Source organism: Vanellus vanellus, assembly GCF_965231255.1.
Source record: "Vanellus vanellus genome assembly, chromosome: 3".
NCBI lineage: Eukaryota > Metazoa > Chordata > Aves > Charadriiformes > Charadriidae > Vanellus > Vanellus vanellus.
The window spans coordinates 35,091,750-35,102,751 of record NC_138907.1 but is presented as its reverse complement, the minus strand read 5'-3'; the positions used below and the strand labels follow the sequence as shown (position 1 = coordinate 35,102,751).

Genomic DNA, 11,002 nt, shown 5'->3' with positions numbered 1-11,002 from the left:
TGTGCCCTCCCGCTTGCGGGCAACATCAACCTGTCAGCCGGTGCCATCGCTTGTCAGAAGCCGGGCACTCGCTCAGAGAACAGGGAGGTTTAAAGGCCCAGCCCTTATAAAATGGCAACTGATGTTTAACTTTCCCCACCGTTCTCCTCTGCTGGTACTTGGTGATGTTGAAAATACACAGTTCCTTTAAGCTCAGGAGAGCGGAATACATCAGAATGGCAAGAGACCGGCAAGCGCACCATTACACTACCTCCCTTCCTCTCTCTGAGGAGCATGCAGGCCTGTCTGTACATGACCATTAGATTAACTTATACTGTACTGCATTATGCTGAACTTAGGCCCCTACAAGTGGCAAAGCACTCCATGCTATTTTTAATTCCATGGTTTATTTAGAAGAAGTGTTACCCTGGAAGAAGTAAAAATAACATTGTCTATAATCAGTGAGAACATTATATAATTTCAAATTTTTACATCTAAAATATAACATCTTTTGCAGGCTAGAAGACCCACTTCATTATATTGCTGTAACTAGTTTGTAGATGCCAGTGGATTTTTACTAGTTTCCTATTACCTCATCATCTATCGTAGTATCTACATTTTCTCAGGCACATAAAAAACCATAAGCATCATTCCAAGACTAGCAAACATGCTTAGAGTAACTCTTATTTCAGTATTAAGCAGAGAACCTTCAACACAGCCTGCTCCTGCTTGCGTAGTTACCACAGAACTACCTATGCACACCCTTTGACTTACTCATCTGATTTACAGACTATCCCAGTTTTAATTACTAGATTCCATACAATTAGGTCAATAGGCTTTCCAGTCACACCTGTACTTTGAAGCATAGGGAAACAAGTCTAAATGAAACTCTTGATAAAATATGAACCACCGAGTTCCATGCTTGTGAAATTTTGAGATTTCCCTTGCTAACACCTTGGTCATAAAGCTTTAGATGACATATCTCTATTGACCGAAGTAAACTTAGTTTTCAACAACTTCACTTATACTACTACTAGTCTAAGTAATTTTTCTACTCACAATCTACGGTGAGATTCTGAATGGTAAGGAACTGCAGTTAGCACTTGTGCTTCAGTTGAGTTTTACTTCATCGTAAGTTCCTGTTTCAGAACAGCAGCAGCAGAAGGGATGTATATGAAAAACACTGTTTAGCCACCAAAACCTTATGTAAGCTGCAATCAGCTGTGTTCTCACTGCCGCAGCTCTCATGCTTCTTGACACTATTCTCATCCTATTCACTTCAGAAGACAGCGTACTAAAGTTACACTACAGTGGTCTTCAAATTAAGAGTTCTCTTAGTGGCTGCTGTAAGGTACTCTGCAATATTGTATACCTTTTTTTAAAGTAAGGTGAGGTTTCATGACTCAGCTGAGCCAACCTAACTTTCTGCTAAAAGGAACAGCTTTATTTACTCATTAAGGAACCTAAGGGCGTCTTGAACTGGCTCCTCATTTCTGCTTAATAAACTTAGTATAAAACTAACCCAGTATTCAAGAAAATCTTTGCCTCTTTATTAAGCAGAATTAGCCTGCTTGGGGCAGGGTGTGCAATGTCAAAAGCCCGACATCTGGGAGGAAGAAGACTGTGAGATCATGTGGTAACAGCTATTAAGACAGCTCATTTACTCAGGAGGTCTCACTCTGAACAGGATTAACTGTACTGTCCCTATCAAAATGATCTAACATACAGGAGAATCATCAAGCTCACAAGGAACAAGACAGGGAAGAGGGTAGGTATTAGTTCTGAAAGTATAGGAAGGCAGAAATAGAGAATGCAACCATGGACCAACAGTGTTTATTGCTGCAGAAAAAGGCAATTTGGCAAATATTCAAGAAGGGAAAGAAGCTATTCTACATGAATGACACTGATAAGGCACCACCTAAAGCACAGTATCTGTAGACACTGTAGAGAACAGCCAGAAAATATCGTAAAAATGACAATTTAAAATATCACGGTTGCTTCATCTAACAAATAGAAAACTGCAGAAAAGATTATTTTCTGTCTTCTACTATGTCTACCTTCCAATGAGTTTATGATTGCTTGCACATTCATAGGGGGTATTAAGCAGCGCAATAGTTCTCACATTCCTTTTCCCAACACCTAAGGGTCAGATGAAGCATATAATCTATTTTACTTATTTCCAAGGGTAAACAAAATATCTTGGATTAAGTTTTATGAATGATTGTTCATGTGGAGCTCTGTAAAATTACTGAGTTTATATATGCTTGTTAAGATAAGGCAGACAGAATTAAGGATTTTTCAGACTTTCTACATTTCTGTTTTAACGTATAAGAAATGGAGTTCTTGACAGTTATTATTAACTGTACACATTATCGTTACTAAAACATCCTGCTAATCTAGTCACAGTAATCTTCTTCACTACTGTACTCCCAATTCATATTCTCTTTTATCACCAGTTGTTCTCAAGGATCCACAAACCAAAACAAATGGCCTTCCAGTTACCTAGGATTCAACAATTAGCAAAGACACAGGTCATACTGCTTTAAAATTATTTTGCAGTTGGCACCAATGCTTTACTTGGAAGTGAACTGCAATGCTAATAGACTATTCAATAGTCACGTAACTGAAAACTTAGTAGGAGTTAAGTGTTACTTGAACCACAGACAGGGCAGAGGGCTTTTTCCTTGTTGGAAGGAAAAACAGGGTTTCAAAACTTGGCATGTTTTGCACTGTTTGTAACAGGCGTAAAAATAATGCGATTTGTGTAACATATGTAAATGTTACATGTTTTCCTGCCTTTTACAGGTATCATTTCAATAACCATCACTTGTTTTGAGAGGGCAGATCAAAATGTCTACTAGTAGGAAGCTGTTGTTTCAGATACTCTTTTTCATTAAATTCCTAATGCAAAACGTACAGAGCATTTAATTTAAATATACCCCAAGACTTTCATTGAAACAAAAATTATAAGCAAGTTCTTTCTAGTGTTGGAAGAAACAAGAAGGATCACTGTGAGTTAGCAACTGAGACCCCTTATCTTGGCTGTCAAACAGCAGCCAGAAGCTGAAAGACTTAATTCTTTCTGCTGGACTGATTTATTGCCTCCACAAAGTTTCTTGTTGCAGGCAAGGCTGTTTAAGGCTGCTCCTTAACGAGTTTTGCTTGGCATAATATTAGAACTTTCATAAACATGCTACTACTCAAGTCAAAATTAGTCTGACATTTTATTTTCTAGTATACAAGATAGGGCATGAAGCCTTCAGGATCTTTTGACTTCATAACAAAATATTCTGAAATTTGGTTTTTTCCTCCTTGTTGAAAACCATCAGTAGTAATACAGTATTTTTTTGTTGTTGTTGTTAGTTTAAATCTAAACAGTATGAAATGCAGTGAATTTCTAGTCGTGTATCTTTTGAAGAGTGTTTATTGAAATATTAATATAATCAGTGTTCTAGAGGAGGATCTGTGTACATGCTCTTCCAAAAGATGGTTGAGTATTCCTAATTGGAAGCAAATTGCAGTGGCATCACAGGACAACAAAAAGGAATTCAAGTACATTGAGGTCCCAGAGGACAGTTTTAGAGGAGACTCTGAACATGACTGATTCCTCTCCATTAAGTGAGAATTTCACTAACACTGTTACAGATTTTCTCCAGGGGACTGAAAGTGTGCATCTCCTATATAATTTCATTAGAACTAAGTGAGAGTCACCATGTGTTTAGGATTCAAAATTTCAATCCAGTAGCCATCAGGATCCTGAACAAATGCAAGTCCTTTCATTTTACCTATTAGAAAAAAAAAACCAACAAGATTAAGAACTAGTCATGTAGTCCTAACTTTATGTAAAATATGACTACTTTGAAAACTATTTTTCCTTTTTTTCCTTTTGCATAATTAGTTCAAATTTAGACAGCTCATTCTGAAAACATCCAGATTAGTTTTTAATCAGGATTCAATCTTTGTACGCCAAATTGCCAATCTTGCTCTCAATAAAGCTGTAGCTTAAAGTCACTCTGAAATTCTATCTTTTGTTGATGGAAATAAGTTTTCTGTAAGTGTTCATCCTCTAAATTCACTTAAGTCTCTTTTCAATTACTTGTTCTTATTCCTCTAGCAAGGAGTCCAAAAGATCAATTCCAATATGTGTAAACTGAAGCTTCATCTACTAATGTTACTTTCAAATTAAAAGATCCCTGTTAGTACAGGAAACAACAGTCTAATTTCTATAGCCAGAAGGAAGAAGTATCACAGATTAGTGCCTGCTGCTGAGTATCAGATGTCCGTTTTGGAACATATTGGCCCTAGAACTCTCATGAGGTCCTTCATGAGAGAATCCAGTTGAAAAATGCAAGACTTCTCACCACTGATTTCTGCATTTCAGGCTATTTTGACATAGACGTTCTTTGTTTATGTACTCTCTAGACACTTGAGCTATACATTATGCATGTTTTAGTAAAAGTTATACAAATGAAATATGATATAGACTAATGAGGCTATTTCTACCAAAGCTCACAGAACAGCTACAATGATAATAGCCAGTAGGTGGCGTTAGGTGGATTTAAATAAAAATAGCCAGAAAAGTCAAGAATTACTCAGTTTTAATGGGTGGAAATAATTACATCTTCTAAGTCATCTTGTTTTCATATGATAAAAACCAAACAGATATGAAATGTGGGAATTTGATCCATGTTAAAGTAAATTCTGTAGTAACTCTAAGCAGTAGTATACATAGTAAACTGTGACAACAGAGCACGTGAATTTTAGTGAAGATCAAACCACACACAGAAGGCACGTAGCTAGACTGATTAACTGTTGTTACCAAGACGGATCTATTGTCAGTTTTGCCCACTGTGTAAGAGGGTGCAGCAGTAACTGGTTTTAGCACCTTCTAAGCAGCAACAACTACTAGAAACGTATTACCCAGCTATCTGGGGAGATCTATTAGGCAAAATATATTAAAGACAAGAAAAAAAAAAAAAAGATTTGCATTTTTGATCAAGACTTACCATCATCTGGTTTCTTCACAAATTTCACTCCTAGTTCTTCAAACCTCTTACAAGCTTTATTGACATCAGGGACAGCAATTCCAATGTGCCCTGTATAGGTAAAGAGAGGTAAAAAGAGTGAAGTACACTGTAAGTATCGTTGGGTGTCCTAGGGAAAGGTTTGCTCAGCATTTCATCTTGTGCAAAAAGTTTACATGCTGTAGTTCGCATAAGATACGACTGTATACAAGAAAAACATTGCTTCCAGAAAGAACAGCAGTTTGGGTATTAACATTATTCTCCTTCGGAAAGTTGGCTTTTTGATAATGCCTTTTAAAATAGGAACTCATATCTTGTAAGTATCTCATATTTTTTAGATGAGAATATTATCTAGCATAGGAAAAAAAAGATTTTCAAACTGTTTTATCTGTATTTCCTTTTTGAAGCATATCCACATGCAACATTTTGTTGCATTTGCTCGGTTCAACGGTACAAGGAGTTTATCATTAACACTGTATTTGCAGAGACTAACACTAGCACTATGCGAGGCCTGAGCTTACAAATCAATTGAGAAGCTTTAAATGTCAAATGGCTAGACTGAGTATGAAACTTATTTCACAAGCCAATGACCTTTCAAGCACTCAGAATATCAAATTGAGCCTTGTCACAAATACGATCCTTAGCGCTATAGACAAACAGAATTCTCCTTCTAGTTTAAAATGGGTAACCAGTGGATTATAAAATAGAAATCCAAATGTAAATCTGTCTAAATACCATGATAATCTGATACACAAGAGCAATTATGGTTCTTCATTCAGTAGTTACTATTAGCATGTGTTTGCTTGCCAAAGGATTAGATTCTTTATAAAAAGTGTAACTGTGGCTTATTACTCTGAAACACGTTTGTTTACCTACTTTCACAAACTTTCACAGCATACATGCTGGAAGAAGAGAGATAAAGGATGAGATGCAAGTTCCCTTCTTTCCTACTGCTAGTACATTTTCTTCAAAGTAACCTACTAGACAAGTCTTTTCATCCATACAAGTTTAAAATATATTCTCTACTAGCTCTCATAAAAATAAAGCCTGCAGCATATACTTACCCAATAACCTTTGCACAGGATTTATATAGATGTTTTCTAAAAAACATTTGAAACCTCTTTTTTCCCCAATATGCAAGAGAAAAAAACGTAATCACAATAAACCAAAGCTTAAAAGCTACAAACACAAAACTAAAGACCTACCAAATCCTCGGGGATCTGAATTGCCATTGTGGTAAGACTGATTTTCATCAGTTTCAGTGCCCCAGTTGCTGCAAGAAGTAATTATTACATATTAAAGAAAAGCATAAAAATTAACAAATCCTAACTGTTCAGTTTCCTCGGGAGGATAAATTGTTTCTCCTAAGAAACCAAAGAATTTCAACTGTTGGCTGCATTCATTAAGCTTTCAAGATTTTCCCTAGCTACAGGTCCTAGGGATAGTCTTGTCTTGGGGCTAATCCAGTCACGTTGACAGCACTTCACTAGCATTGAGGTTCTACATCTGAGTAAGTCAGAGACACTCCTGTCTCATTCAGATTACAAAGAAGGTTGTACTGCGTGAGTCAGTTTACCCATCACTAGGGAACAAACAGTGAGGGTAGCAGGTCCTCAAGGTAAGCAAGACAGTGGGGTATTTGGGAGATTCTTTCTGCACAATTAAAATTATTAGTAGCATGAACCAAATTGTCCTGATTACAGGAAGTGTATGCTTTGTCTCAATACCTCTTTCAATTAGATTGCAAAAGCAATAGTTATCCATTATTAGGATGCTATGGGGATCCAAGGAAAGTTCTAATCACATTAATTTTTTCCTTAATTCTGTGGCTTTTCTACCCAGATAGCATGCATACTCAAAATACAGCAAGCATTATTTCATATTTATGTACCACTGTTCACCTAGCAGTTTGAAAAAGCTCTGCAATGAGAAAGATTAAAATATGGCTGAGATCTTGGTTACATGGCAAGCTTAAAGCTATATGACAGTGAAGATGTTTCCACAGTAATGGTTACATTTTTTATTCAATCCAACAGGATTTACATTCATCCACTTCTGTTTAATCACTGTTAGCCAAATGTCATCTCTCATTATATTAACACTTACTGTGTCAGTTCAAGCGTAGCTTTTCTGGAGAAGGTCCAAGCTGTTCTCTCAGTTTTATCTTTTGGGATATCACTTTTATCTTCATACGCCAGGAAATAGAGCGAGAACTTCATAGTAGGAAAGTCAAATTTTTGAAGCAGTCTAAATGGCAACAATTATTTTGAAATAGTAACTTAAAAAGGTAATCAGGTAGCTTGCAAGCTTGCAAACCAAGATGCTTCCCCCATGTCAGAATTCTTCTTGTGATTTTTTTGCCTTTCTGACTGTAAGCCACGTCTTAAAATAGCTACCTTTTGAACTATCAAATAGAAACACTCCAGAACATATTACAAACCTACAAAAGTTAGAAGAATCAATACTTAAAATCCAAACTGTCAGTAACTGAATAGCAATGCCAGTACAAAGGCTCATGTCTTGAGGTTGTCACTGTTACTTGTCCATATTTCCTCAGGAAGATCTTTACATTTATCCACTTTAAAATATCACCAAGGAATAAAAAGATTTATTTTGAAACATATTTGTTCTGGGGAGCTCACTGGCACCAGACAAAGTTTAAGAACACAACAGGATTACAAAACAAACATACCTTTAGAAGAAATATTTTTTATACTTTCAATAGCTAGGTATAATGATAAAATCCATTTCAGGTGTGACAATTTAATCAATTAAAAATACTTGAGGTCAGAAAAAGCTGCTTATAAAATGCAGCCCTTTGCTAGATGCAAGAAGTCACCCACTTTCCTGTGAAATATTTGACAGATCTCTATTTTTACCTAATGTCTAGAGATGGTGTGGCATACTTCAAACCATTTTTATGTAAGACATTTAACCAGAAAGAAGTAGGCATGCAAAATGAATCTAATTTCTTTTTCAGCTTACCAGGTATTTAATTTTTATTTTCTCACATGCACATCTTCACCAAAATGGAAATAGTTTATTTTAGTCTGAACTTATTTCAAGATGTTTAACTATATGCTAGAATTTTGTTTTGGAATAACTCGTTTCAAGTGTCAAGAGTGTGCAAAAAGCATAAACATGTTAGGCTACTGCAGGGCATCTGCCTCCCAAGAGCCTTCTCCAAAAGAATGAGTTTGGATTCTGTCTCCAGCTTCCACTGCCTTGTTCTGTTATAAGCAGAGGTGCTCATAAGTCACCTCTGAGAACTAGTAGAACACTTAATTTCAAGATTTATAGCAATGACTCCCAATTACACGCACTGTCACAAAAGTTACCAGTCAGCTGCAGGCTCAGTGAGGAGGAAGTAAGCAAGTTGTACACTCATAATTAATGACCAATTTAAGAAAAAAAAGAAATTTCTAGTCAAGGCCAATATTAGTTCATTTGCAGCTTAGGCATTAACTGTGCTGTGGGGGTTCCCAGAGATTGCCAGACTGTCCAACTGGGCTGATGGGCCAGCATTGTTTATGTAGCTAGACCAATTAGTATAATTACATCAAAATAGCAAAAACTTTTCTTTCCAGAAGAATAGTAGGAAAAAACAAACTTATTGTGGCATAAAACTACTCACGTCATTCCAAGAACTCTTGTATAAAAATCCAGTGACTTCTTAGGATCCTTTACTCTTAACATTGTCTGCTGAAACATAAAATCCTGGGGGAAAAAAAAGTTTATTATTTATACATCAACCAGAAATTAATTATAGTAGTAACAAAGATACCAGTTAATAATGAATCTACAACTAGCAGGTTTAGAAATAACAGAGAATACTACAGTAAGTGTAAACAAAACCTTTTGTCCTGATCCTACACATACAGATTTGTGTTAAATAAATATGCCCTGGTAACATGTTTAAAACAAATAAGCAAAACCACCACTGGTATCAGTCAATATATATTATCAGTGGTATCAAAAAAAAGGGTACCATTCTTATCTTTATTATTATTTTATGGAGCTGTACTGCACATGCATCACTTTGCCTGCAAGCACACTAGGCACATGAATACTTGACATTGGGCCTCACTGCAGAAACAGAGTTTAAATAAAGCTAAACCTCTGAACTCATTATTTTTATTATTTCATTGCACAGGTGTTGAATTTCTGTCAAGCTTGATGATCTCTTGGCAGCAAAACTGGCCTGAAATTCTGTAAGGCTATTTTCCTCAAGTCACTGGGTAACTTTATATACCAAGTGCTACTGAACAGCTAAGTGGATGAAAAGTGAACGATGGGATAGCCTTGACAGGTGTATCTTAAAAAATACGTAGAACAACTGAAATGCAATTACAAGGTTCGCCTACTTCATAGGATCATAGAATCGCCTAGGTTGGAAGGGACCTTTAAGACCATCAAGTCCAACCATGAACCCAACACTGCCAAAACCCACCACTAAACCATGTCCCTAAGCACCACGTCTACCCGTCTTTTAAATACCCCCAGGGATGGCGACTCCACCACTTCCCTGGGCCGCCTGTTCCAATGTTTGATAACCCTTTCAGTGAAGAACTTTTCACTGATACCCAATCTAAACCTCCCCTGGCGTAACTTGAGGCCATTAACGAAAGATAAAGATGTTTGAGGCGATTTTTTTTTTTTTTTCGCAATCCTGGCATGAGCTGGCTGAAGAGCCCCGGGCCACCCGGTTACCCCGCGGCCGAGGGCAGCGCAGGCGCTGCCGCTCCTCAGCTCCAGCCTGACAGAGACTGAGGGCACCAGCAGAGCCGCCGACCCGGCCCACTGCGCCACGGCAGGCCCGGCCTCCCGGCGGGACGGGGACTCACCACCACCGGCCCAGCGCATCCGCCCTTCACCACGATGGGGACACTCAGCCGGGCTGCCCGACCCCGGCCCGCTCTTCCCACACAAGGGCGCACCCCGAGCGCCGGGGCAGCTCCCCGCCCAGCGATCCCCGGCTACTCCTTTCGCTCCCCCACACCGGCACCCTCCTCGGCCCCATGCCGCCTCCCATCCACCGCACGTCCGCCCGGCAAAGGGCGGGTGGGCCCCGGCGCGCCCGCAGCCCCGAGACGTCCTCGTCACCACCATCCACCCCACCTTCGTGCTGGCATCCGGCTCCGAGCAGGCGCCGTAGGCTGCCTCGTCGCTGAGGCCGCTGAGCTCTGCTGAAGCCGCCATGTCGGTGGTGGTGGAGGTGGAGGAGGAGGAGGAGGAGGAGGAGGAGGAGGAGGAGGAGGAGGAGGTGACACCGCCCGCGGGAGGTGGTACCTCGCCCCGCTCCGCCCCACGAGCGTCCCAGTCGGCGGGCCGCCGCTCCCTGAGGTTGCCCGCGGAGCGGTGGGAAGGTGTCGGGGCAGATCAAGGGCTGCCTGTTCGCTCCTAAAAAGCATCTAACGGGAAGGAGTCGTTGTCCCTCGTCTTCCCGCCCCCGGCTGTGGAGCTAATTAGCTGAAGCGTGGATCCTCCGCGTTGACGTGAGGGTGCGCCCCCTCTATCCGCCGCTGTCAGGCCGGGGCGGGTGGGGGGGTGGCACCGTACTCATCTCCGCTGGAATGGCGCTTTTTTTTTTTTTTGTAAATTCTTCCGACTGGCGGCACCTTAAGGTGTCTGGCGAACCTGGTCTTGTTCGCCTCGTCCGCAAACGCAGCCGCCGTGCGCTCGTTTCGATACTGAGAGATGTCAGTTTCTTCAAGCGCTGGGACACCCCCCCCCCCCCCCCCCCCCTTGGGGGTTACGCAGTGATACTGTAAGCAATGATTTCAGGTCTAGAAGAGAATCCTCCTCTTTTCTTGCAAAAGCTCAGCGTAAAAAACAGCATCGAATACTCTGGGGGCAAATAACACGCTTTGGATAATTGAGCGGGAAGCATTGGATAATTGGTAGGGAATTCTCGCTGCGTTACTTAAGGAACTTCCACGGGTACATCTAAAACCAACCCCCGGGAAAGCGAATTTACGGTATCGAGTTGCTGAGCAGAG

At 39.9% G+C, this 11,002-nt stretch overlaps 1 protein-coding gene across 1 annotated transcript; it reads right to left on the bottom strand.

The window, feature by feature from the left end:
* Positions 1-3,387: 3,387 nt before the first annotated feature.
* GLO1 (glyoxalase I) lies at positions 3,388-10,231 on the bottom strand. Its single transcript, XM_082481864.1, is given in 7 exon segments — positions 3,388-3,693; positions 3,696-3,764; positions 4,986-5,075; positions 6,209-6,276; positions 7,110-7,250; positions 8,638-8,720; positions 10,122-10,231. Coding segments are annotated over 7 exon segments (720 nt in total). The 5' UTR covers positions 10,203-10,231; the 3' UTR covers positions 3,388-3,505.
* Between the last annotated feature and the right edge of the window lie 771 nt (positions 10,232-11,002).